Consider the following 27,802-nt stretch of genomic DNA (forward strand, 5'->3'; position numbering starts at 1 on the left):
GAGAATCTTCCTCTAAAACGGTTCTGCCCCTTTGGGCCAGGGCTGGTCAGCACTTATCTAGCAATTATCCAGTGACTTTCTACAGACACAAACTCCACATCTATGGTCAAGGCCATTGAAAATCCCATCAGATACAAGGCTACTGTGAAAAGCTCCAAAACTACTTCACAGATGGTACTTGACTTGGATGGAGCATCCATTCAGTGGAGAGGATTCTAGTTACACGAGCTGTTTACCATCTGGAAAAAGGAATTGTTCTGCAAAGACGTACCCCCCTCACAGCCAATCTCAGGCTATGACCCCAAATCCACAGTAAACAGCAAAGGGCGGTATTAGTGAGAGAAGTCCGGAAAGGCTCTAAAAGCGCCTCAGTTCTGAGGTCGGGGTAGCGTGACAACATGCAACTCTGGCTTTAGCACGTCAACAGATCACATACGCTGTCACAAAGAGGCAGTGAGGAAAGTTATGCACCATCAGTCCAGAGTTTCTGCCATAACTTAGAATCTCTTTGTTCCTGTAAAATACTTGGAATGCCAGTTAGAACTCACAGTTGTGTTACATGAAAAACAGACATCACTTTCTGTAAACGCCACCAACAGTTCCCTTCGCCCACAGTAACCAGTCTTCAGACATTTTTCACAAGTTGGAAACAGGCAGCCCGCATTATAGATTTGCACTATGGAAAGCGTCAAACATAAAGGGTGTTTTTAGACTGTAGAAACAAACCAATCCAAACCTAGCAAAACCATGTTTTAATCACATATGTTGCAATTAAATGATCAAGTGAATTAATTATAAAGAAAAAAACTGAAAAGAAATTCACCCCAGACCACATTAAATATCCTCTTAAACAAAGATGGGGCATCTTGGAGTGGAAGCATTTAGAGCACGTATTTCTAGCTGCCCCATAGGGAGTTCTCTCATATCAGTTGCTCCCAGAAATCTGAAGGAGTATTTCTCTCCAGCATGAAAACATTAAGATTGCTATTTGTCATTTACATTAATGCCCGGGTGTACATTCTCGTGTAGCCACAGCAAATAAAATTGCAGCTGGCAAACAGGACGTAGCTGCTTGGATGTTATAAAAACCCTGTTACGATTCAATTACTTACAAGAAAAAATGGGGCTCCAGAAACCCTGATGTGGCGCCATCCTGTACTCTGGAACCAACCAAAAGGAGCCATGAACACTTCACCCCACTGACAAGCTGGGTTTCCAGCAACAGGACCCTGGAGGAAGTCCAAACAGTCTGAAAACACGGGCCAGCATGGAGGGACCAAAAGATTCAAAACATTTTATTTTTTTTAATAAAGTTAACAGTAAAACAAAATTCACAAGCCTTCCCCGCCCCCTCTCTTCAGCGCTGGTTTCCTCTTCTCACACAAAGCACACAACAGAGAGGTCTCCAACTGAGAAAATGAAACTGCTCTAAGTACAATGAGACATGATGAAGGCAGGAGTCTAATTATGTCCGTATTCAAGGTTAAAACAAGCATTTCAGGTGTGTGTATGTGGTTTGTATGTTTTTATTTTACCCAAACTGGAAAAAGAAATTTCCTGGCCCAGAAGCTGAAAGAGAAAGTGAGAAATATTAGAGCTCGTGAGTCTCTCTCCAGAACAATGCACTTGAACATCCGCGGAGTGCTGGACACACGACGCCGCCCTTGGACAGACACACACAAGGGAGGGGCTCCGGGCAGTTTAACGCTGCCACACAAAGAGGGGAACGGAGTAACGCTGGCACAGGGTGGGTGCTGATAAGTTAAAGGGGTCTGGAGAAAGGATTGCAAGGGCTAGAGTAATTTGCAAACAAGACTTTTCCCAGGCCAGGGGTCCATGAGTTTCCCCCCTGGATTAATGCTGGTTAAGGTGCTGACCAGATGCTCGGCGCTGTACAAGCCAACCCTGTGCCAAGAGGCTTGCAATCTATGGCGAGCTGACCATGCACCAGGAGAAGGATGGTCAGGGTGGAGCATAACAGCATTTGCAACATCCCCTGGCCAACTCAAAATGCAGCGACAATAGGCCGGGGCCTCCAGAAGGCTCCTGGGAGGAGGCAGTACAGACTAGCTATACAACGTGTCTGATCAGACACCCTCGTTTCCAGATTCAGTGACCCAGCAGGTGCGTGCCTGAGTGACAGCCAAGCCGATTTCTCAGCAACACAACACCGTTAGTGCCAAGTTTCCTCACACCTCGAGGGGGAAGCTTTTCTCTGCATAGGCCCCAGAAGCAGCCATCGGCTGGTGCACTGCACAGACCACGCCTTCCGTGCTGGCATAGAGGCACGTAAGCAGTTAAATCAAACGAACCCTTTCGACCACCGACCTAGGGCGGGGACGTTAATATGACCGTCACGTATATGAACAGCACACACGTTTCTCACGCTGGTGGAAAGACGTGTCACCTACCTTCAAAACTGAAGCCGCCTGGCCCACCAAAGAAAGCCTTGAAGATATTGTTAGCATCAAAATCTACGGAGGGAGAAGAGAGGTGTAAGTTAGAGACTGCTTGTGTTATTTCACGTCTTTGTATAGTCTTCTTAAACAAAGGATCCTAAAGTCCTTTACAAATGGATACACGAGCTGTGTGTACATGGCTCACTTCACCCCCCACGGAAATGCAGCAGCAGGGAGCAGCGCTGCAGGGGTTTAGGGCAGAGTGCAGACTGCCGGAGTCACCAGAGAGACAGGCAAATGGAGTTATTGCCAGAGCTAGGTCTGGACACTACGGGCCAACAGGCTGATTGCTGGGATAAACATCATGCAACCAACAGGGACCACGAGCTCTCAGCACCCATGGAAGACAGTCTCTTCAGCAGAACAGTGCCCCCTAGCTACGGGCTGGGGCACTGGTTCAGTACTGACCGAGGGAAGGATGCCGTCTGCTGAATCACCAACAGCTAGGGGCAGCCCTCAGATGTTTCTTGGTCATCTCCCCGTCAAGTATCGACACAGCAGGAGCATGATCAGTTCACGGGTGCCGTGGGACACAGGAACGTTAGCAGGCGTTTAACACAAGCAAGGTAAGGAACAGCCCCTCCAGCAGTGAAGGCAGACCTGGCATCCTTTTACCCTGACAAGCTCATCCTGGCTCGCATGCTTGTGGGAACACTAACCTGCCATGTTCATGCCATCCTCCTCCAGATCCTGCCCACTGTCGTAGCGAGCCTTCTTCTTGGGATCCGACAGAATGGTGAAGGCTTCTCCGACTTCTTTGAACTTCTTCTCCTCTTCTTTCTGTATTTCTGCGCTCGCCCCACTGTGCCGGTCTAAGGGGCGAAGACAGGTAGGAAAGAAGCTTTCAATTGCTGCCAAGCGTCGCTGATGAAGTGAGCTGTAGCTCACGAAAGCTTATGCTCAAATAAATTTGTTAGTCTCTAAGGTGCCACAAGTCCTCCTTTTCTTTTTGCGAATATAGACTAACACGGCTGCTACTCTGAAACCTGGAAAACACTACACGTTCCAGCCAACCATCGGCTTTTATGTACCACCATGGTCATCCTGCTGAAATTGTCATTAAAGAACTCAAACGATACAGCCCAGTGGGAGGTTCTGAAGACGAGGAAAGTGTTTCCTCTGAAATTCTCTCTTCCGTTTACTTCTGCTCTCTGAAAAACCTAAAGCAGTGAGCTGCATGCTAAGAGCAGAAAACATTTCTCTACCTGGGTGATGCATGAGTGCCCGTTTCCTATACGCCTTCTTGATCTCATCTTCAGAGGCGTTTTTGTCCACCCCGAGGATTTTATAGTAGTCTTTCCTCTTGCTTTTTTTCAGTTCCACCTGTGCATTCTTTAGGAATTGCTTGTGTTCTAGAAAGAAGAGCAAGGCAGAAGGAAAGAGCCTTGTATCACATGCAGCCTTAGTAGCAACAGAAGGAAAGCATCCTTCTAGAATTAAAGAATTCGTTTTGTTTCGCTGTCCCCAGCGAGACATCTCCATTAACGAAAAATGCACTCACGTCATTATACTTAACCCCCAGGGGTTTGGGAAACAGGGGCCTAGGTACTACCCAGGCAGCCATAGCCTCTCGAGACTCTGCATGTTAGATTTTGGCCAAGCCTCACTCACACGACAATCCCTTTGCATTACGCTAGGTGCGATACCCAAGCTAAACCATCCACCGCGCGCGGCTTCTGCTCGTAAGGCAACGCCCTGGGGTGGGGACAGAGCCAATTTTTTCCATCTTTGAGAACAGAGGAGACTCTTGTGCTCAGGCCTGGCACTTCGGAGATGGCTCCAACAGGAGGGGTCAGCGATGGCCAAATTTCCAGAGAAGTGTGAATTGCTCAGTCAATGGGGTGTGGGCACCTAACTCTGGTTCCTTGGAAAATTCCAGCCCAAGCTGACTCAATGTTACTGTTCTTTCAGCAGCGGCGCCCACTTCCCTGAGCCCCTGGTGGGTGCCTGGTGCACCCGGCACTAACACCTCTGGCTGCTACGCAAGGGGAAACGTTAACACCCTCAGTGTGTCAATAAAACCTTGGCACCAAACATCTTCCTGCCCTGGACAGTACTGTAGCCCTGGTGCTGCAGAGATCAACGGAACTGGGGAGGCTTTCATGACACCGCTGCTAGTAACAGGCACATAAGTAGCCCATAATACAGGCAGCTCTAAATCCCTGTGGTATCCCAGCATCCCCAAACATGTTAATTTATCCTCAGTTCCCCTTGGAGATGGAGACGTGTCATCCTCCTCATTTTCACTGATGGGGAAACCAAGGCATAAAGAGATCCAGTGACTTGCCCAAGGGCACTTGGCATTTGTGGCAGAGCCAGGATTTGACACCACCCCCTTCTGGATGTCAGTCCAGGGCCAACCACTTGACCAAGCTTTACGCCGCTCTCCAACACTGGGAGAGAACAAACTCTCACACGATTCCATTAAGCAGCTGTCCTGGAGCTTCTGGGGATTTTCCCAATATCCGTACAAAGCAAGGGGCAGCATTAAAGCAAGAGGGGGCAGATCCGTGTGTACAATGGCAATTTAGGTGTTTACCAGCGTTGCCGCCTTACAAGAAACAGGTCCGTCAAGGGGCAGGTCGTGTGTATAGAAAGCGAGGGCTGATGCTTTTACCTTTTGTTTTCTCTGTCTGGTAAACTTTTTCATAATCCCTCACAGCATCTTCGTATTGTTCTGTGTCCATGTAACTATGCAAGGAAACAACGGTTACAATGGAATAGTTTACAGAGACTAACAAAAACCACAGCAGCAGGGGTTAAATTATGAGGCTTCTGGAGGGATAAAACTACTGAGGGAAAGATATGCCTAGGACCTGCAGAAGCAAAAACGAAGGGGCTCCGTAGGGAGAGCCCAAGGTGGGATGCAGCCACCTGCATTTCTCAGGGGTGACCCACAAAGGAAACCCTGGCAGCCTAAGCCTGTGCTCCGGCCCCGACCCCGACGTGCATCTGCCATCTCGTTGTGCAGGATAATCCTAGCAGGTCAAGAAGCCATCCCGCATAGAATCGCTTCACCCATTCACCAGGTGCAGGAACTACCAGCAGCTGCTGGGAATTCCGGAAAACTGACAGAGTCAGACACTAGCTATGGTCTCAGGGTGGTTAAGAGTGATGAGACATTTCGGTTAACACCCCCCGTTATCAGAGGGCTCAGTGGTGGCTGGTTACTGGCTGAAGAACATGCAGCACTGTCCCATCACCAGATATTACCGAGCCCCGGGAGGGGGTGGGGCAGGGCAGCCAACTTGAAGAAAAAGATCAGGCATTTCAACTTAAAGAGTGATCCGACAGGGGGCCCCAGGGGCTCTTTCAGCATAGCAAGTGCCCAAGAAACTCTGCCACTGCCCAGGAGAAATACCAGGGGCCCAGGAGAAGGGGAATGCAGAATTTCTGATGGAGACTGTTGAAAAGACATTAAAACTGGTCTCCGTGCAGCAAGCCCTCAGCCCCTGCAGCTGAGCACGCACTGTACAGGGACAGCCAACCCTCCAAGCAGTGGCAACGTCACTAAAGCAAGGGTCCCAAGCGCTGGCGTTCACTGCCCAGCTTGTGCCACGTGCCCTGGGTGCCAGTCACTGTGGGTTCAGAGACCCTCACCCAGAACAGGATAGCACAGCCACTGTCCCTGGAAGAGAGATATTGGCCCTTTACAGGGAGGCATGAAAGGCAGGTCCTGCGACAGATCAGAGCCAGCCCCATTTCACAGCAGACTCTGTAAACCAGGTTAATGGAGTGAGATTGCAACCACTTTGGGACAGGACACTGCTTTAAGCTACTTGATTAAATCACCAGCTACAAGGGAGAACAAACAAAGGCTAAATGTGACTGGCAGCCCACGGCATCAGGTCCACGACGGTGCTGTCAGGCTTCCCGTAGCCACCAGGCACACACCTGGCTCCAACAGGAGCCTGCGTTCACACCCCGCTTCCCTACGACGCTGCCTTTCATCCCCGTTCAACTGGTCTCAGCTCCGGCAGCCAAGCAGCACTGCAGACAGCTGGTCCCCAACCTGAACCTCCCTCTGGGTGCTCACAGCCCCGGCCTGCTTACCATTGTGCTCTCCTCAGGTATGCTTTGATATATGTGTCATCCAGTTTTATTGCATTTGTGCAGTCATCTATTGCTTCTTCTAGTTTCCTAAGCTACAAAGCCAGACACACAGTTATTCGTGAATCCCCTTGAGAGGGGAAGGATTTCGACACGATTTATGTTGAAGCTGCAGAGATGGAGCTACGATCCCCATGCAAAATGAAAGCCACAAATACATGGCTCATCTGGAGACGCCTCTTTCCACCTGTCTGGCACATCCCCTTTCAGAACCTGCTTCTCTGCCTCACGGAACAGCCTGGAGGTGAACTCCCTGCCAGGACTCTGCCTTGAAAGGAGACAAAAACACACTGCTCCCCACCCCAGCCCAGAACTCGCACTCCCTAGGAATACTGGAACTCTGACTGCACCTGGAGAAGCAGCAAATTCATTTTTATAAACCACTCACTGCTGCTTCTTAGAAGCGTTTGGAAGGGGGTGGGGGCGCAGGCAGAGGGGACGAGACTTGGCCCCACACTAATTCCCAGGTGGGATTACAAATTGGCAAAAATTAAGAAAATTAAAGGGGGGGGGGGTGAGAAACCAGGTTACCAGTTTTCAAGTGTGAGCAACACACCACTGGAGCCAGATCTGGCTCCCCACTCCCGCAGCCCGATGGCCGGAACAGGCTTCTGGGCAGGCTTCCAAGCCCACGGGTTTGAGCAGGCATCGGCGAATGCTCCGGCGGGGGGGGTGGGATTTCACGCTGTGTGGGTCACATGATCAGCGAGGTATTGCTCGGGGTGGGGTTAGGTTTGGTAACTCCTGTGTTATAGTTTTCTTGGATGTCTGGCAAGGGCGCCAGGGCTTTGGACAGGCGTCCTCTCTTTTTAGATGGAACTAAGTACAGTAAGCAATCTGTGGGCGCTGAAGTCTCCTCGTTCTCAGGACGGGATTAAGTAACTCAGCTGGAGAAGGGGATCTAAGGCCTAACACTTCCCCTGGCTTGGGTTTCACATCTTTAGGACAGTTGTGTCCCATGCTGTTTGGACCAGCACCTACCCACGCAAGCATGAACCCTAGCTCCTTGCCTGCAGAACTAGCGGGGACTAGACAGCCCAGCAGGGATGGAGAAGCATCGCCAAACCAGCTTAAACAAAAGAAAAATTTGGCACCATGCCTCGTTCTGGAACGAGGCGTCCCTCATCTGTATCCCATGGGTTTCTCCTCCACGGCGAGGCAGTTTATAACGGGGGAGTGCCTTGAGCTCCCAGGATGAACGCCCACCTGTAATGCTGCCTGGGTCTTACCTTTGAATTAACTGTCCCCCGGTTACAGTAGAGTTTGGCATTTGTTTTTATGTTATTTGGGTCTATCCCCAGTGCCTCTGTGTACAGTTCATATGCTAGTTTGTAATTGCCTTCTTTAAATGCTTTATTTCCATCTTCTTTCTTTGCTTTAAGTGCTTTGGCATTCTGAAAGAGAAAGTGCCCTGGGATGAGGACAGACACTCTATGACGACATCAAAGCCCAAGGCTCACTGATCCCAAGACACACTTTCTAACTTGCTTTCAAACACAGCCCCAGACCATACAAGCTGCAGCTTTGTCACCACTCCAGCTCCTCTCTGCTAAGAAACAGCCAGTGTCAATCTCAGCCATTCCCCGTGGGACGAGGGGACTGGTTAAAGCTCAAGGTCAGAATGTAGCAGGGAAGGAAACAGTTGTATTATAAAAAAGGAAGGAACCCAACATTTTACATCTTACCCAGCTCTGTGTTGCCTGAAAAGGTGGGTGAAGAACTAGATTGGAGAAGAGAGGATGGGGCAGGAACTTGAGAGGAAAAACACTTCAAATGCAAGTCAAGCTGCAGATCTTCACGTTTTGACAGCTTGCGTTAGACTTCACTGGAAGTCAGAGGCTAGAAACTTAGTATCCAGGACTGCAGAGAGTGATCTCCGATTGCTCCAGAGAACAACAGGCAGGAGGGGCAGCCCACAGAGTGGCCTAACCCTGGAGAGGTCTATCAGTGGCTACCCCACAGGGAAGCAGCAGGTGGAGTTCAGGATGGACCTGATGCGCTGGCTACAGCAGATATGTGGAGGGTTAAAGCGTCTGGGAGAGGGGAGGGGAAGAACAGCAGGAAATGGGGGAGGGTTCAGCTGAGCAGAACGGATTCATTATAAGCCATTGGCTCCCCAGTCGCAGTACTTACTCGGCAGGCGAGACATGCTTTCTCGTGATCAGGAGCCATCCTGAGTGCCTGGACGAAGAACTGCACAGCCTTCTCGATGCAGTCTTCATAGTACAGGCAAAGACCTCGGACGTAAAGGGCGTCTGCGTTTGTGGAGTCCATGCGTAAGATGTCGCTGGAATAGCCAGACATGCACATTCAGAATCCAGGCTAAGCACTTTCGAGATGTCATTTCCTTCTAACCATCAAGAACAGCCTCACTTCACCAAGGCGTTAGCTATTTCACCAAGCCTGCAGGCAGGCCTGCGAGTGACACGGTGGGAAACCCAGCATGGTTTTTAAACAGGTGGCCTTAGTAAGACTAAATGGCAGGGGTGGAATTTGAGCATCTCTCCTAACCACATCTTGCACTTCAAGAGGAACTTAAGTTATTACACGTGTGTTTCCATCACAAAACTCCCCTCTCAGGGCTAGGTTGAACAAATTCACACTGAGCTAGCACTCTTGGGACACCCGGGACTCGTTAGTACGTCAAGTGTTCCTACCTAGCTACAGACTGTGCTTCTGGATAGCGACCCAGCAGTGCCAAACATTCAGCCTTGAGGATTTTGAACCGATGACAGGCAGGAGCGAACTCCAAAGCACGGTCCATGCAGAACACGACCTAGCGGAAGAAGAAAAGCAAGTGGGAACAAAGCAAACAGCCAAGAGCCAGAGCTGAGAGACAGTGCTATCTCTGCACCAGCTGGGATGGCAGACCTGTCTTCAAACTGAACCATGCAGACCCAGAAAACACACTTCAGTAGCAGCCTCCCCGATGTGTAGGGTCCTAAAGGCCCCTCATTTATGAAGATCTGCAGCTCGTCTTGTATTGCTTGCGAGCCCATCTCTGGGGTATCCAAGCACCACACACACAACGAAGGGTCACAAAGTGCCCCATGGACAGCAACAGACCAAACCCAGCCCTTTTAAACCCTCTGATGCTATGGCGAAAGAGGGTTTTCTAGGTGCCTGAGACAGACCATTATGCTCCTACGTTTCCTGAATTTCTCCTCTCTCCACATTGGTAGGGAGTGTGGGAAGTGGTGGAAACTCAATCGACAGAGACAGTTGGAACCGGACTGAACAAAGCACAAGATGCCAGTGCAGGGACCGAAGCTGCACTGGCCTGACTGTGATGGGCTGGGTGACCTAATAGGTCTTTTCCAGCTCTGGTTTCTCTGGTGGAGACAGCTGCATGAGAACGGGAGCATTGTTCCACAAAGGTTCATCTGCTCCTGGGGCTGGGCTCTCAATCCCCCGTTTGTGACATCACAATTAGCTGCTGTGGGGAGCACCGATATGCTACAGATTGAGGAGCCTCCCGCCTTCTGGGTGGGGAAGGACCAGGAGCAGCTCTCCAGAAACAAAGGTTTTGTTTCATGACAACGTCCCTAGCGAAGTGAGATGGGAGAAGTGAGGGACGGAGACACAGGCAGAGTTATTCCTAGATACAAAATCCAGATTGTGAAGAGCAGCTGGCACAGCGGGACAATCAGATGAGGCAGAGCTGGGATTGACCATTACAGAATCTGGAGCCTGGGCTTCAGGCATCTCCTCCCACAGACACTTACGAATAGTGCCCTTAACCCTGATGTGATGAAGAGACAGTCTCCTGCCCTGAGCCAAACCCTGACCTCGCATACATCCACTGAAGGCAACTGCAGTTGGGTGCGAGTCGCACGTGGGTGTCGGAGGGCAAATGTGTCTTTCAGATTTCACGGCTACTCTCACTAAGGCAGGGCAGTACCAGCTGCACTCAGCCCATGAGAGAGGCTTAGAAACAGGAGTGGAGGATGCGGTGAATAGCTATGCATTCCCCCTTTATCCCTTTAACACTGGCAGGGAACCTGCTGCTTTGTGAATAGGGATCCTGGGGATGTCTTATAGGACCAGTGTTTGCTTTACAGCTGCTGAGAATGTAATCTGATGAGCAACACCCCCAGCCAACACCCCAGTCCCACCCATACTCAGCCCAGCCTGCACGGCTAAGGCTATTCCCGCCAGGCCAGTTAGCTGGGTCAGTGCTAGATCAGCATAGCTCTGCCTTCCTCACAGGGCAGCCCACGTGTGCCCCAACAGCACAATGGAGTTATAGACTCCAAGGCATGATTTGGCTGTGGGGCGCCTTCTCCCGCACTCCAGGTAAGGGCCAGCATTCCCTACCTAAGTTCCTTCTAAGCTGCGCAGCCTGCCTATTAACCCCCAGGCAGGGGCTCAGACTGCAGCAGGGAAAGATGCCTCTCCCCCAGCATGGACCTGCCACGCCAGGGGAGAGGCATCCCTCCCTGCTGGCCCCAACACGGACCCGTCCCAGACTTGCCACTGCTGGGGGAGAGGGCCTGGTCCAGGCCCACAGGAGCTGCTGGGGAGAGAAGCCCCGCCGGAGCTGCCGCAAGGGAGCGGCGCCTCTCCCCCAGTCCCAAGCTGCTGTGTTGAGAGGAGTCCTCTCTCCGCACTGCAGCCCCAGGACAGCCTGCAACCCCAAACCGCTCATCCATGAGCCTTCACCCCTAGCCAGAGCCCTCATCCCGCCCTACTCCAACCCTCTGCCCCAGCCCTGAGGCCTCTCCCCCATGAATTTTGTTATGTGCACCAATAGGAAGGTGATGTGTCACACATTTCAGCCATATTGGTGCACATAACAAAATTCATTCCGCACATGGACATAAAAAATTAGAGGGACACTGTCCCTGTCTCCTGCTGAGCCAGCCAGATCAATGTTTTCTGGTCATATTGTGACAAAAAAGATCCATGTTGATTTTACCTTCCTGAAATCCCGTTTCTCAAAATCGATTTCAGCTATTCTCTCGTATTCCAGCACAGCGCTCGCATTCTTCAACTGCAAGAAAGGAGGGCACGGTCGGTTTCGACTCAACTGGTCTGCACCTCCGTCGGGTGGCATTTAAACCAGCCAGCGCCCAGGACGTCAGAGCAGCCCTGGGAGCAACAATACTCCAGAGCTACCTTTGCTTTTCTAAAGCCAGTTTAATGTGGGCACCTGGGATTGGACTGGCTTGATCGCCTTGGAGAACGAAGGCCTCTGCTTAACCACAGGGCAAGCATAGCACAGACAACACTGCCCCCCAGCCACCGCCGCTCCTCACCACTCCCCCCGATTGCCCAGTCTAGCTTCCACACCTCCTCGGCCCTTGGCCTCTCAACCAAGGAGGAGAGCGCACACAGAAGCAGTTTTGCAGAGAGGGTATCAGTCTAATGACAACTGGACTGAGAACCCCCAACTCATTTCACCTCTCCCCCCATCAGATGGCTTCCCCACAGTGACACCATTTAGTCACTTCTAACCTGAGCTACACTTGATTCTGCAGCCCAGAGGCGAAAGGCTCCAGAGCACAATCCTGCTCCCCGGGCAGCCCCCATGAGGGGGAAATTTGGATCTCAGAGGGTTTCTTACCTCTTGTTGTGCCTGAGGGTTTGTATGATCCAGTTCTAGAACTCGTTGGAAGCAGCGGCTGGCGGCCATGGCGTTCCCGAGAGACAGGTGACATTTCCCTTCCCGTAGATGTCCCTGAGAAGACAGTTAAAAATGTGGCAATGGTTGGCGCGCGCGGGGGTGTGTGTGTGTGTGGTGTGTGTGTGTGTTCCAAAAGCTAATAACAATGATACAGTGAATGGCTGGTCACCTACCCTTACAAAGGTATCGTCCAATCTGACGGACTGTTGGGCATCTCCCAGTGCTTCCCGGAACTTCCCCAACATCATTAGGGTGGCTGCTCTGTTACCATAATAACTGGCATTGTTAGGACATGCGTCTGGAGAAAACATTACAGCAATCCCAGTTAGTGCAATGCAAAGGGCTACACAGGTTGTAGACAGAGCACATTACAAGGTCACTACTGGGTTCAAAATCACATTCCCTGTTTGCAAGTTCATACCTTGCCTGAGCAGCTTAAAAATTACCTGGAGTCCACCATTTATACATAGGAGGACCCAGAGGGATCGGAGTTCCCTTGTACAAGCGCCCTGGAAATCACAGTGTCCCGTTCAGTGCTCATCAGCCTGGTAACACTGCTGAGCCCACATGGGAGGGAACTGTGCAATCATTAACACTGCGGAGATCCCAATCAATCAGCCTGGCTGGAACAGACACCGACAAGGCGCTACACTACAGCTATCCCGAGCACTCACGGTAAATCTGGTGAGATCTTGCACGGTAACTAACCCATCTGCGTCACCGGGACACCTGGAAGAGGTTTCTTCAACGTGTGCCGTTAGCAACGCGAGTTGATCTCCCCCCATAACCCATTCGGTTTTAGCGAGCTCCAGAACACTGTCACAAACAGTCGCTCTCACCTATGGCTTTTGTGTAGTAGTTGTACGCTTCATTGTAATCTTTCTTGGCATAATAAGCATTTCCTTGTTCCTTGAAAGACTCTGCTTCTCTGAAAGAGTAAAATATATCCCACAGTGAAATGAACAGGGACACACTGACTGGCCACAGGACAGCTCTGCACGGTTCTACCGGCTACACATGGCTCTAAAGCTGGCCTCCCTGGCCACTACAGAATTCCCCCTGCGATGGCACTCACGGGGAAAGAGGGCACCCCATGTTCAGGGGCCTGCCGGCTGCTGGAATAGCCCTTGGGGCCACAGGCCGCTGGCTACTTGGCGCTGTACTGCGGGCCAGCCAAGGATCACAGAAGCTCATGATGGACTCAGACCATCTTTGCACACTCCTCCCTTGAGCTGCACTAGGTGCTGCTCAGCCACCGCTCCGAATCTGGCCCCGCGAGCACTGACTGAACCAAGGCTATTCGTTCCTGAATTCTCAGAAACCAAGAAAACTGCTGAAGCTTTAACAGAATTTATGGGTCCGATCCTGCAAGGTGATGTTTACCCCCAACTGCCACTGAAATCAGCAGAAACCAAAAGTGCTGACCACCTGTCAGGAGCAGCTCCAGACCATGCAGGAATGGCCCAGACCACTGGAGAGGTCTCCTGAAGTCAGCAGGAATGGAGGGTGCCTGGCAGGCTGAGGAGGGGCCCAGGAAAGGCCTGGCTGCAGGGTCAGGTTTTTAAATCTCCTAAAATATTCAACGTTCAGCCTGATGCATCTCCCCCAAAGCCCTTGGAAGTTGAGCCCTCAGAAAAACAGAAGTAATCGCACCCACCGTCCATCTCACCACATTGGCAGGGCAGCATGGCAGGGAACATGCACTGCCACCCTTCCATGCCCCACAGCCAGTCCTTTGCACCCCACACGTTAGGAAACACTGCACTGAGGGACAAACTCTTTGTGGCGGCATAAGTCAGGCAAAACCGGGCCCTGTCACTGCATCTGCTGCTATTCTGCTGCTGAAACAGCAGCATTGACCAACATTTACAAACGCTCCATCTCCCACGTCCCAGCTGCTAGTTCAGGGGTGGGCAAACATTTTGGCCCGAGGGCCACGTCGGGGTTGTGAAATGGTGTGGAGGGCCTGGTAGGGAAAGCTGTGCCTCCCCAAACAGCCTGGCCCCTGCCCCCATCCACCCCCTCCCACTTCCCGCCCCCTGACTGCCTCCTCAGAACCCCTAACCCATCCAACCCCCCCTGCTCCCTGTCCCCCCGCACCGGGACCCCCCCCGAGACCCCACCCCCTATTCAACCCCCCATGTTCCCTGTCTCCTAACTGCCCCCCCGAACCTCCGCCCCATCCAACCGTCCCCTGACTACCCCCAGGACCTCCTGCCCCCTCACCCCCCCCCCACCAGGCGGCTCACAGCGGCAGGACAGGCTTGCTGGAAAGCCCGGGAGGTGGGTGGGTGCAAGCCGTGCTACTTGTGCGGTGACGTGGCTGCAGGGGAGGGGCCGGGCAGGACAGTCCCACGGGCCGTAGTTTGCCCACCTCTGTGCTAGTTCTTACCACGGCCTCTGTCTGGTGGGCCACCCGCTCTCCTACCCTGCACGGCTTCTCCAAAGCAGTGTCACCTCTCAACAGGACCCAGACAAACCTTAAGGGCAATAGTGTCTACATACTGGTCTTTTGGGAGTTTAGCTACCAGGGCTTCCCAAGTTCAGGTCCAATTAATGTGAACGGTTTTGTTTCCCTTTCTATGCCATTGATGGAGATGGAGGCTTTAGAAGTATAAACTTGCCCTGTTCTAGGATGTATTTCAATCAGCACTGGGATAAAATCATTTGGGTCTTCACCACTGCACCCAGAGCCTCAGAAATGAAAGCACCAGAGGTTTCCAATTATGCTCAGTCCTTCCGAACTATAACTCCCACAATGTACACAACTCGAAACCCTCTTCCTTGGAGGAAGGCAAATTTCAGAAATCAAGCAACGGGGGGCAAGTCTACAGAGTATGCAATTAATGATCAAACTCGCATTAAGGATACAGTATCACTTGGATTCCAGCCCAGCACAGTCGTTATGGTACTGAGAGCTATTACACTGGGCTAGTCCAGCCACAGATATTTGCTGCACATGGTAAGCAACTCCTTCCTTACCGCAAGTGTAGCTGACTGGCATTGGACACCTTCCTCCCCATAAAGGAAATGTCAGTCAACTGCTCCCTATATAGAATTCACAGCAGCAACGGGGCAAAGGCCCATGGGACTAAAATAGCTAAGGGGCCATTCCAGCCTGCCAGAGCAGAGATCCACATTCGGTCTCAAACGCCCAGGTCACACCAGACAGGCTCCAAGCTGAGCTTCTCCCCTTTCAGAAAACCCAGGGCCCAGAGTTACAGAAGTGACCTGGGAAGCCCAAGGCAGACATATAGCACTGAAACTAGCTTTCACACACCAAGGCAAGCAGCACGGGCGTACAGAACGGGCAGCCCAAGGAGTTATTAGACCTACCCCCAGCCCCCTCCTTCCCGGTAAGGCCACATGGTAGGCCCAAAGCTGATCAACCGATTTACTGCTGGAGAACTTAAGCAATTTCTACTATCGCTGTTAGCTTTGTAGTAGCGTCCAGAGGCCCAAATCAGGATCAGGCCCCTTTGCACTACAAGCTCTACCTTGAAGAGCTTACAGTGTAGTCTATCAAGGAAGGTATAAGCAGGTGTTCCATTTGATTCCATTTTATTTTCAAATTCTACAATTTACAAACATTTGGTGCGGCTCAGGCTCTGAACAAGCGGCACCCCTCTGCCATCCTCTTTTGATGGCCTGAGTGAGACTGAAGCGGTGCCGAGACACCGTGCGAGCTCTGGAAAGCAGCGATTTCACCTTTCAGGACATCCTGGACAGGTAAAGGTTGGGTGCCACCCTGGAGAGCCACTGCTACAATGCCCATGGTCCAGGACAGCCGTGGAATGTGCCCCACTGATGGTACATGGGCTGGCTTAAATTACAGTAGCCAAGTAAGAGTCCATTACAGCCACATGGAGTAACTTTACAACGGACGCATGCCAACACTCCTGAGCATCAGATGAGGCATGGCAGGTTGTAAAGTCAGAGATCTGCTGGTCCAGAGCCTATTATTTAACATCGACATTGTCGGAGCCCTTTGTGCTAGTTGTTGGACAGACCCAGTAAATGACAGTCCGTGAGCCAAAGAGTCCAAGCTGAAGACACCTTTCAACACCACCCCTGATTAAATCATCATTTGATACAGAATAAATCCTGGTCTGGGTATTCAAAACCCTGGCTGTCCACGTGCCCCTCTCTGTAAGGAGCGAAACACTGCCATGGCCCCTTTCTGCCCAAAGGACGGCATTTCAGCGGGAACTGAGCTGAAGGCTATCTGAAGCGAACAACGCGAGTTATGTTTGGCAAGCCCACTAAAAAAGGAACAAAGGGAACTGTGTGGGGGCAAGTTAACATGTTTTTAACCTCATTCGGGCTTGCCATTGGCCACTCCCACAAAACTGCCTCATGCACTGGGCTGTTTTCACAGAAACAAGGCAAGTTTGTCAGCTAGCAAAACAATAGATACAGAGTGTTACCACTCCAAGGGCCTTCAGGGTCAGGGCTAAAATATGTGCTGCTCACTTTCATTTTTAATCTTGTTCCCAATTAGGTTCAGCTCGGGATGTTGACAATGGGCAAGACCCAGGTCTAGTGGCACTCCACTGGTCAGACACACCAGGGATACCCTTGGCCCAGTACGTTTAAGTACTATTTAAAACAATCAGTCAGAGTCCAGGGGCAACTGGGTGGCAGAGCAGTGAGCTGCCATGCGGTGCTCGGAGAGTGCATGTCCCAAAGTGGGAGTGCTGGGAACGCAACAGATCAAGATCCCTCTCCCTCTGTTTCAGTGGATTCACTTCAGGGCCTTGAAAGGTATCTAATAAGTTCCCATCCAACCCCTAGCCTGAGTCTGGTCTGAATGAGCTTTCATCTCTATCTAGTGGGAAGCTGCCAATATGCCCTCCTCACCCATGCCCAGGAAGGGCATCATGCCAAGGTTGCCATCAGAAATGAACCCTCTGCTGCTGTGATTGAAACCTGTAATCTCCAGCCACACCACCAAGTCAGCCGGGGGAGATGCACCCTGGAGTGCGTCGGAACACGTGGCAAGTGTCAGAGCAGAACTCTCCACCCGCACTGCACTGGCTCTAGACGGAAGCAGAGGTAGACAAATATGCCCCCTACTTGATTTACAGCAAAATGAAAAATCACTTTTTAAAATGGCATTGTCCCCACGGACAGACAGTGCTCCTCCAGGCTGGTGAACAGGCACTTTAGAAGACACATGCAACGTACATCTCATCGGTGCCAGGCTGTCGGTCTCTCTCTCAACTCTTGGAGTAGTGATTGTTTCAGTAACAACCCGTGCCAAGGGGGTGGATTTGTACCACTAATCGGGAGGGGATTTTCACTCCATAAGATAAGACACCCATGCACAATGGCCACTTCTGAAGATGAGGAGGGTTGAAGCATTCAGAAGGCAGTGAAGGAAGTGGTGCCTAGCGGTTTGCTTTCTAGCATGTAGGGCAGGGGCGGGCAAACTTTTTGGCCTGAGGGCCACATCGGGTTTCCAAAATTGTATGGAGGGCTGGTTAGGGGAGGCTGTGCCTCCCCAAACAGACAGGCATGGCCCGCCCCCCCCATCTGACCCCCCCGGGACTCCTGCCCCATCCACCCCTCCCTGTCCCCTGAGGGCCCCCCTCATCCAACCCCTCCATTCCTGATTCTCCCCCCCCCGGGACTCCCCTGACCGCCCCACCCCCACCCCTTGACCACCACCCTGAACTCCCCTGCCCTCTATCCAACCCCCCCACGCGGGTGACTGGCAGTGCCACACCACCGCGCCGCCCAGAGCGCCGGGCCAGGCAGCCACACCACCGCGCCGCCCAGAGCGCCGGGCCAGGCTGCGGGTCTGCAGCCCCGCCACCCAGAGGCTGGGGGGAGGGGGAGCAGCAGGGGAGGGTCCGGGGGCTAGCCTCCCGGGCCAGGAGCCGGGCAGGAGTGGCCCGTGGGCCGTAGTTTGCCCACCTCTGGTCTAGGGTCCTATCGTTGTGGTTATGTATTCTGAAGAACAGGGCAGCAAGGATCATTGCCAAACCTGATCTCTTGGCCTGCTGAGCCACCTGCTAGAAGTGAGCAGATTGGTCTGATTTGTAAATCTTTAAGCAACTTTACCAGTCATTACGCACTGCAGTGTTTCTAGTGGTTACAGCTGTAGGGCTGGTTTCAGAGTAGCAGCCATGTTAGTCCGTATCCACAAAAAGAACAGGAGGACTTGTGGCACCTTAGAGACTAACAAATTTATTTGAGCATAAGCTTTCGTGAGCTGCATCCGATGAAGTGAGCTGCAGCTCACGAAAGCTTATGCTCAAATAAATCTGTTAGTCTCTAAGGTGCCACAAGTCCTCCTGTTCTTTTAGCTGTAGGGCTGTAAGCCAGGACTCCTGGAGTTATTCCCTGACCGCCAGTGAGTCACTGACCACTGCGCCTCATTACCCCATCTGTGAAACGGGGGGTTAAATACAGACCTACCTCACAGGAGAGCTGTAAGGCTCAGCAGTGCTTATAAAGCCCTTTGATATAACCTGATGAGGTGCTACAGCAGGATGAAGAGTAGGAGGATGGTTGTTTCTGTTTAGCGTTGGTTGGGTTTCTTTCTGTAGTGTTTACTAGACAGCACTTTGTTGACATGTCAAACCTCAGTGGCTGGATAACCTTACCAGAGAGGAAGTAAACCCGGCTGCCTTTATTGTTTACATGCCTTTAAAGCTGAATGACGAAGTCTTGCAAGAAAATCAAAGTGACTTCAAAACATGTAGGCAGAGTCGCTGGGTTTGCAAGATCCAAGGCGTGAGAGCCCAAGAACAGAACGGCAGCGTCTCTCCTCAGTTGTGTTCTAACAACACAGCCCAACACACAGAAAACTGTTCTTGTTTACCACTGTCTCTGGCTATCCTAACAAAACAAATGCAGATCTCCTGATATCATTAGTAATTGTTTCAATCCAAACAGATGCTGCAGCCTGAATGAGATCATTCTGCATCTCACACTGATGTAGGCTGCATTCCCCACTTCTGCTTTGCTAAAAATACAATCCAGGCCTGAATGGATTCCTTTGTTCGGAGAGGTCAGTGTCTCGAGGGCCTCTCCGTGGTGAACCCAGGGGGTGGGGAGGAACAGAGCCACACCAAGGGACTCACTAAGAAGAGTCTCTTTCATTGCCTGCAAGCACTGAGAGCTCTGCTAGGAGCCAGCTGTCTGAAACAACTGCCTTCTCCTGAAATGTGGTGAACTGCTAGGTTACCAAGCTTGTCATGCGCTCTCAGTTCTCCAGGTGCTGCAGGCAGTCCTACTCCACAGCCCAGCTCAACCTGAAAGGCTCCTCGGACTCCTTTCACAGGAAGAACATTCCTGATACCTTCTCCCCTAGGATCTGCCACATCCTCACTGGAGACGTGTGCCCTCCTCCAGAAGGGCAGTGGCCTCAACAACTCCCCTCTGAACTATTCAACCCCAGTGGCTGGAGGGGCTGGTAGGCCCTCTGCTCACACTGCCTCTGCAGCAATCCCAACCCTTGCTAGCCCTTGGAACAAACTGCCAAGACAGACAACTCACCCTGCACAACAGTGAGATGGTCCCAGATTAGCCCAAGAGCTTTATCATCTCCTTTTTGAGCAGCATCTTTCATCTGCCTCCTACCACCATATAAATCCTAACACAGATTTCCCGCTGCTCTAGCTTGCGACCCTCTTTTAACATACTAGCATCACCCAAATCGCATACATGATTTTCATAGCACAGAAACAGAGGCACAGCCAAGAACAAGTCATTTCCAGAATGACCAGAGCCTTCTGAGCTCCGTCTGAACACCACCTCCCAAAAGTAGCTGCTGCACTAGCCTTCCTGCCTGGCTGGCACTCTGCAGCCATCCGCATCTCTGAATGTGTACCTCAGGTCTGTACAATCTACTGAGGTGGCAGACTCAACGCCTCCCACAGCCATCACTCCCCTTTCACTTCCTGCTTCTACTGCAAAGTACTTTAAGCTTCTCTGGGAACTAAAGAGCTGGGAAAAAGTTCCAGGAAGTCAAGTGCTTAGCTTTGTGTTTAGGAGGCTCTCCAAGGTCAGACACTCCAGGCAGTTCACATGTTGACTTGCTTTCCAGGCAGCTCGCCTAGTGCCTGCCATGCAGCGGTCTGTTTGCATCTCCAAACTCTCTGGGCTGGCAATAGTGAATCCCCAGGAGGTCCAAGCAACCCCTCTAGTCACTTGCAGGGGCAAAAGGCCACAGTCAACTTGCTTCACTGATGCATTCAAGGCATTTTGCTACAGGATATGGAGCCTTTCAGCTGAAATCCAGCCCAGACCTCTACCATCAGATGCTATTCAGTTACCTTTGTGTAAGGATATGATTTAGTCATGGAGGTCATAGATTCTGTGACTTTATTGGACCTCCGACTTCTTTGGCTTCAGCTGTCAGTGGCTGCAGCCAGGGCTGTGCCTTCCCCCTGGCTGTGGTGGTGGGGCTCGGGCTGTCAGTCCCCCCTGCTTCAGCTGTCATTCCTCCCTCCAGCTATTTTTAGTAAAAGTCACAGACAGGTCATGGATGCCAGTGATTTTTTGTTTAGTGCCTGTGCAACCTGTCGGTTATTTTCAGTAAACGTCATGCTGACAAAATCTTCATCTTACCTGTGTGAAATGAGCTTGGTGATCTTAGCGCCGTTCACAGTGGGTCGGTGATTACAGCCTAAAACCAGCCATCCTACCTAGCACTAGACAGCCCTCTCCCCTTGGCATGCTGACAGCCTCAGCAGAGAAGCCAAGGAATGAATGGGTCACACGCAGCACAGAGCGGGGTCTCCTCTCTCACCCCCTAGAGATGCTTCTTTCAGGTCAGGGATGAGAAACAGTGGCTGGGAAATGAGGGTGGAGGCAACACGTAAAGCTTATAGTGTACTTCCATACTGCTGTCTTCAGGCCGGTCAAGCCAGCCTCTCACATCGCTCTAAACTCAAACGAGACTTTTTAAAACTTAAATCATGATCTTATCCTGCAGCTAGACAACGTCATCTGGGAGCCAGCCTCATTACAATATAAAGCAGCTCTGTAGCATGTCAAGTGGCACATTCCTCTGTGCAGCAGCACCCCCTGCTGATCAAGGAGCAATGCTGCTACCTGGTGCTTAGTGCAGGGTATTGAGCTGATGAAAGAGGACCTACAGCTCACAATAGGCAGGAAGGAAGGTGGGGAAATCCAGCGCTGTGCAGGCAGATGCTTGTGTTTATCTACCGATTCACTTCAAAGGGCATTGGAGGCTTTCAATTCCATTGTTAAGTACAAATATAACGCTGCAGCCAAGGGGGTGTGTGTGAAGCAGCATAGCCTATTCCACAGGAATCCCCTAAACCACTGTTTCTCAACGACCAGTCCGTGGACCAGCGCCGGTCCCTGAGATCTCCCAGAGTTTAGGAAGGCAGCAAGCTGACCCCTGGTATCAATAAGGTTGAGAATCACGGCCCTAAATCAGTTCTGGTGAGGACAACACCCACTATGCCACTTTTATAACATTCGCAGATGGGCCCAGTGCCAGGAATATTCTGCTTCCGTTTTGTTTTCATGGAAATGGACATAGACCAGAACTATTGTGGAGCTAGAGGTTTAAAGAGTGCAGCCAGAGAGCCCTTTGATAAGACCAACTGAAATCAAGGGAACTGACGAGGTTTAATAAGTAACCAACACACATTTATGATAAGCCCATGCTCGTCCTCTACAATATAGAGTTCCTCAACCAAAACAAAGGAGCTTGTACGATGCTTTGAAGACATAAGGCTCTACATAAAATGTATGTATTAAATATTTAATTTTTGTACACCTACTGTACACTGATTCTATAAACACAATTATTCAAATCCTGCAGTGCACTATGTATTCATATTAGTTTAGTATTTGTGTGAAGAATTCTTTTCAGCACCACTGGTTATTTTAAAAAAAGAATTCCATTTTGGCCTTGACCACTGGAAGCCCTATTTATTCACAGCACAGGTACAGTACCAATGTTATCAATGTACCTTATCCACGAGCAGAATGTCTTCAGGCTTCATGGCCAATTAAACCTTTAGTTTGCTGCTGACGCTGTCAACAAAAGAGTTAATTAATGAGATTTGTTCACTTGGAGACCCACCAACTCATTTCATATGAGATGGCAGTGATCCCCTCACTATGGAGCTACACTGGATTTGAACCGGCCACCTAAAGGTGAAGCCTTCCGACCCCACGATGAGGGAAAATTCAAATGCTTTGGTTTGGCACATTTTTTTCTTCATTGTGTAAATCTCACCCTCTCCATTTTACAAAGGTAACTGTGATGCACCTTCTGGGAACACGGCCACTCTGAAGCTGGTACCAAATAGTAAAGGAAAAGGTTTGATCAAGGAACCGTTAATCCTAATATTAATTTAGCAATGAGACTTTTTAAAGATACCTCTTTTTAAGATACTTCTTCCACATCATTCAGCACTGAAGAATGAGGGGAAACATCCCCCCACATATATGCACAACGGACAGACTCTGGAGCTGCCAAGCAGATGACCGAGAAACTACTTATCTGATAAAAAATGAAGTGAAATAAAGCTTCAGAAATCAATTGAGCCACAAGAAAACCGTTTCCATGGTCTAGAAATCTTTTTAAAAAAACTCCCCCTCTTGTGGATATGCTGATCTGTGATTGGATCAGAACACTGAACTTTAGCCAATCAGAATGCAGCTGTTCAACAATAACTGTCACTAACTGCACCACCATCAGATAAAATTAGTGCAGTTACATCCATCATTTTCCATAAGTATCCCTGGAATTTATGCAACAGCAGGCAACCATTACCCCATGACTATACTCCACTCCTTCCCCCGACAGTCTCTTGTACAACCTGCAAATGACACATTCCGTTTATCTGCAGCTGTTTCAGTGCAATGCCAGGACAATTATGCTGAAATACAAATCACTGCTTTGCTACCGTCTATCTTTTCCTCCAGCCTGGGTAAGCAGAAGCAGCCATCGGAACCATTTTAGTACATTCGGGCAAAGGTTAGTCCAAAAACACGTTTGTATCAAAATAATTTACGCAGGTTGTGGGGTGGGTTTTTTACTAGGAAATTTACCCAGGCGCTCTAAAAAGCTGCAGTGAAGCATCAGGTACCAATGCCTAGTCTGCCTAAGTCCAGTAACACTAAGCACTTACATAGACCAGTCAACCTGTGGAACTCTTTGCCGGAGGATGTCGTGAAGGCCAAGACTATACCTGAGTTCAAAAAAGAACTAGATAAATTAATGGAGAATAGGTCCATCAATGGCTATTAGCAAGGATAGTGTCCTAGCCTGTTTGTCAGAAGCTAGGAATGGGCGACAGGGGATGCATCACTTGACGATTACCTGTTCTGTTCATTCCCTGGCATTGGCCATGGTCGAAAGACAGGACACTGGGCTAGATGGACCTGACTCAGTATGGCCAGTCTTATGTTCTTATAGCACTTTGCATGGTTCAAGGGGCTTTACAGACATTAGCTAAGTCTCCAAACACCCTCTCTGACACAGCTGAGCAGTATCCCAATTTTACAAATGGGTAAACTGGGCCAGAGAAGCTAAAGAACTTGCTCAAACCCAGAGAGGAGCTTCATGGCAAAGCGAAGATTAACACTCAGGAAGTTCTTGACTGCAGGCATCTGCTCAAACCAAGAGGCTACCAGCTGGCACACAGAAGACGGATATGTAGGTTCCAAGCTCTGAGCTACCAAGAGGGGATGGGAGCATCTTGGAAGTAGCATATTAATTCCTTCCTTCAACACCATCCCTCTAGGTGACCCTGCAATAGTGTTGCCCTGCCACCCCTCAATCAGATTAAAAGACAGGATCACCCCAACGGGAAAAAAAAAAAAGCCTGGGGATCCCACACTCAAAAGGACAACCACTGGATGAAAGATTGAAACTTAATGATTCGGGACTGAGGTACTGTCCCTATCCCATCAAGACAGCTAGGTTGCTTTTGCTCTCCATTCCCAGGGTTCTATCTGGAGTGGGCCAGGAACCAACCCTCCCACTGAGGATGTCAAAGTTCTTCTGTTTCTGGGACTCTGCAGTCCTTTCTATGGGGATCGTTTTATTCATGACCATTTCATTTCCTTCTGCACACAGGTATGGAGGAGGAGAGAGGTTGGTGCTAGAGAACTCTGTAGTAGGAAGACTGAGCCCAGTTCGTGATTTCTAAATGTTGATACATTTAATATTTCAACTAGTCATTTAAAAGTGAACAAAGCCCTGGAGAAAATACTGTAAGGAGCAATCGCACATTAGCCCAGGGCAGGGTGTGGATCACATGAAACTTAGCAGGGCTCTCCCTGCATTAGTATTTTATGTAACGCTATGATACTCGGATATTTTACGCAGCATTCAGGTGCTTTTTTAACCGTGTTATTTATCTATTTAATTAACCACACCAGGGTGTTACAATACTCCCAGTGCCACTCCCTTGGCCCTCACCCTTTGACAGCTAATAAGCAGCACACATACCTCAGGCCTTCACCCTCATTTTGAAACTGGCACTACCCAGAGGCCCCTTTCAGTTTCATGTTGTCCTCCTGCTTCAGTCAGGTGACCACCTTTCTAGAGTGGCAGGCTCAGCCACCCCTTCCCAGATGTTGTAGTCCTCCTGGAGACACCAGACTGCTGAGACGCAGCGGCCAGGTTTGCACACTAGAACTAGCACAGTGCCTCCTAAAGGCTGATCTAGGAACTTCACCCCCTGCTGTGATTGTGGCAGCGGGTGGTAACAAAAGCACTTGCTCTTGTAAAGAAAATGAATTACCAGAGGAAAGGGCTGGGATCCTCACCACGCCCGGCCTCAGACAGCATCTTCACCGCTGAGCAAAATTTGCCAACTAGCTTTAGGGATGAAGGAGGTTTGATCTTTCAGCAATTACTAGATGGAGAAGAACGCAGCTGCCCTAGTACTTTCAACACCCAATCCTGCCTTCAAATACATAGTGTACTTTAGAGAACCAATGTGCACAGTGACCATTTTCCCACGGAGCACAGGACAGTTATTGGAGAGCAGGACTCCATCAAAAATCTCAAAGAATAACTGTTCTGTTGCAGGTAGGTGCAATTAATAAGTATCCGTGAAGTCCTCAGGCAAAGGAGTTAGAGAAGGGAAAAGGATTTGAACCTTCTTCAAGGGTTCTGAGCTATGAGGATCCCCCCCCCACAACATGCATAGTTTAACCCTTTAACTCCCTCTTTGGGGCAGACCTCGATCTGGCAGAGAAAGGCTTCTGCAGGCCCTAGTCAACACTGCCCCAGGCAGAAATGGTGGAACACACTGATAAAGACCAAAGCCAAGTTCGAGGAAGCCCAGACTTGCTGCCTATCCATGTTTTCTGTGGCGCCCATCACTGCAATAGCTAAGTGGCAGGCCAACTGGCACCGTACAGCGGGCTGGGGTTTGCTGTACTGCACGAAGTTTGGCCAAAAGGAGATTGAACCTTTTCTATAAAACAGACAGGGACTGGACCCACCCCTGCCTTTCGTACTAGGGCATGGCCAGCCAAGGCCACAGAGCTTCGCATCCGACACGCGGCCAAGCCATCCCGAAACGAAGCCCCACATGCTGGGAGCGGCAGGCCCTTCTCCCCATACCGCACGCACACGACACCTCCCTCCCGAAAGGGCGGCCGCAGACCGACTCCGCTCTGAGCACCCCTCTTCCTCAGTCCTGCAGACCCAGCACACGGAGCGTGAAGAAAGGTCACCGCGGCCGCCCTTCCTCGGATTGGGCCAGGTGAAGGCAGCACAGCCGCTCGGCCGCCCCCCCGGGGCAGCCGCTGGTGGAGACGGGGCCCTTCTGCCCAGACGGGGCCGCGACGGCTGGGCGCAGTCGAGGCACCTGGACAAATTTCCCTTCCGTGGCCGGCGCGAGGGACCTGGTGTACAGCCCCCGGCCCCCCAGGGCACAGCGCAAGCGGCACGGGGGGGGGGGGGGCGGACCCTACAAAGACATTTCAAGGGGGTGGCAGAAAAAGGCACCTGGACCCGGACTGTTCACCCAGGCACCCTCCCCCCCCCCCGAGTATCCCGGGACACCCCCCGTCACCCGGCCGTGGGGGGCGGATTTCCCCGGACTGGGGGTGGTGGGAGGGGGGGTTAACACCTCGCTGCGCCCACTGTCCCCAGCCACGCAGCGGGGCAGGCCCGCCCCGCCCCACTCACGGCAGCCGCCCCCCGCTGCAGGCCCCACGGGGGGGGGGGGTCCTGCCTCCCCGAGCCTGAGACCGGGGCCCCCCCAGAGACAACGGGAGAGAGACCCAAGGAACGGGGCACCCCGGGGGGGGGCGGTGCCGGGGACTGAGCCCCCCCCCTCGCCCCGGGCCCGGCCCCCCCAGACCCCGCGCCCCCCTCGGCCGCCGCTACCTGCGAGTCTCCTCCTCGCCGCCCAGCAGCCCGGGTCCCTCGGGCGCCGCCATGATCACATCGCACTCGGCCGCCGCCGCCATCTTACCGCCGGGCCGGGCACCTGGGGAGGGGGAGAGAGCGGGCGCCGGGGGGTGGGGGGGAACCGGAAGGGACATGGACTTCCGGGAGCAAGGAGAGGCCGCCGCGGTCCGTCAAGAGGGGCCCGCCGCCCGCCAGGGGAGGGGCCACCGAGAGGGCGCGGGAGGGGCCAGAAGCGCCAGTCTCCCGTGGGCGAGGGATGGGAACGGGGGAGCCCAGACCTGGCCAGCCTGGGGGGGATGGGAATGGGGGAGCCCTGGGGGAAGGGGGGAGCCCAGACCCTGTCCAGCCTGGGGGGGGATGGGAATGGGGGAGCCCTGGCCAGCCTGGGGGAAGCGGGGAGCCCAGACCTGGCCAGCCTGGGGGGATGGGAATGGGGGAGCCCTGGGGGAAGGGGGGAGCCCAGACCCTGGCCAGCCGGGGGGGGGATGGGAATGGGAATGGGGGAGCCCTGGCCAGCCTGGGAAGGGGGGAGCCCTGGGGGAAGGGGGGAGCCCAGACCCTGGCCAGCCTGGGGGGGATGGGAATGGGGGAGCCCTGGGGGAAGGGGGGAGCCCAGACCCTGTCCAGCCTGGGGGGGGATGGGAATGGGGGAGCCCTGGCCAGCCTGGGGGAAGCGGGGAGCCCAGACCTGGCCAGCCTGGGGGGATGGGAATGGGGGAGCCCTGGGGGAAGGGGGGAGCCCAGACCCTGGCCAGCCTGGGGGGGGATGGGAATGGGAATGGGGGAGCCCTGGCCAGCCTGGGAAGGGGGGAGCCCTGGGGGAAGGGGGGAGCCCAGACCTGGCCCGCCGGGGGGGATGGGAAGGGGGGGAGCCCTGGCCAGCCTGGGGGGATGGGAAGGGGGGAGCCCTGGGGGAAGGGGGGAGCCCAGACCTGGCCAGCCTGGGGGGGATGGGAATGGGGGAGCCCTGGGGGAAGGGGGGAGCCCAGACCCTGTCCAGCCTGGGGGGGGATGGGAATGGGAATGGGGGAGCCCTGGCCAGCCTGGGAAGGGGGGAGCCCTGGGGGAAGGGGGGAGCCCAGACCTGGCCAGCCTGGGGGGATGGGAAGGGGGGAGCCCTGGCCAGCCTGGGGGGATGGGAAGGGGGGAGCCCTGGGGGAAGGGGGGAGCCCAGACCCTGGCCAGCCTGGGGGGAGCCCAGACCTGGCCAGCCTGGGGGGATGGGAAGGAGGGAGC

General features: G+C 52.3%; 1 protein-coding gene across 2 annotated transcripts; it reads right to left on the minus strand.

The window, feature by feature from the left end:
* Positions 1-1,270: 1,270 nt before the first annotated feature.
* Positions 1,271-26,783, minus strand: DNAJC7 (DnaJ heat shock protein family (Hsp40) member C7). 2 transcript variants are annotated; one of them, XM_037886637.2, is made up of 14 exons: positions 26,543-26,783; positions 13,035-13,123; positions 12,369-12,493; positions 12,136-12,249; positions 11,488-11,562; positions 9,227-9,345; positions 8,703-8,856; positions 7,799-7,963; positions 6,513-6,604; positions 5,077-5,150; positions 3,665-3,811; positions 3,119-3,271; positions 2,412-2,474; positions 1,271-1,569 (listed from the first exon to the last, which is right to left on the minus strand). In XM_037886637.2, exons 1-14 carry the CDS (start codon positions 26,698-26,700, stop codon positions 1,532-1,534), a joined length of 1,566 nt encoding a protein of 521 aa, XP_037742565.2. In that variant the 5' UTR covers positions 26,701-26,783; the 3' UTR covers positions 1,271-1,531. The 2 variants fall into 2 exon arrangements, with proteins under 2 accessions (XP_037742565.2, XP_037742566.1); XM_037886638.2 differs by lacking the exon at positions 26,543-26,783 and adding an exon at positions 22,568-22,608.
* Positions 26,784-27,802: the final 1,019 nt, after the last annotated feature.

Source organism: Chelonia mydas, chromosome 27 (assembly GCF_015237465.2).
Source record: "Chelonia mydas isolate rCheMyd1 chromosome 27, rCheMyd1.pri.v2, whole genome shotgun sequence".
NCBI lineage: Eukaryota > Metazoa > Chordata > Testudines > Cheloniidae > Chelonia > Chelonia mydas.

Excerpts from the sequence above, each read along its gene's own strand:
- DNAJC7 (XM_037886637.2), bottom strand. The coding sequence starts at position 26,700 with ATGTCCCTTCCGGTTCCCCCCCACCCCCCGGCGCCCGCTCTCTCCCCC. Across the intron at positions 7,964-8,702 it reads AAGCATGTCTCGCCTGCCGA|AATGCCAAAGCACTTAAAGC; the intron begins GTAAGTACTGCG and ends TTTCTCTTTCAG. Across the intron at positions 2,475-3,118 it reads GGATGGCATGAACATGGCAG|ATTTTGATGCTAACAATATC; the intron begins GTTAGTGTTCCC and ends CTCCCTCCGTAG.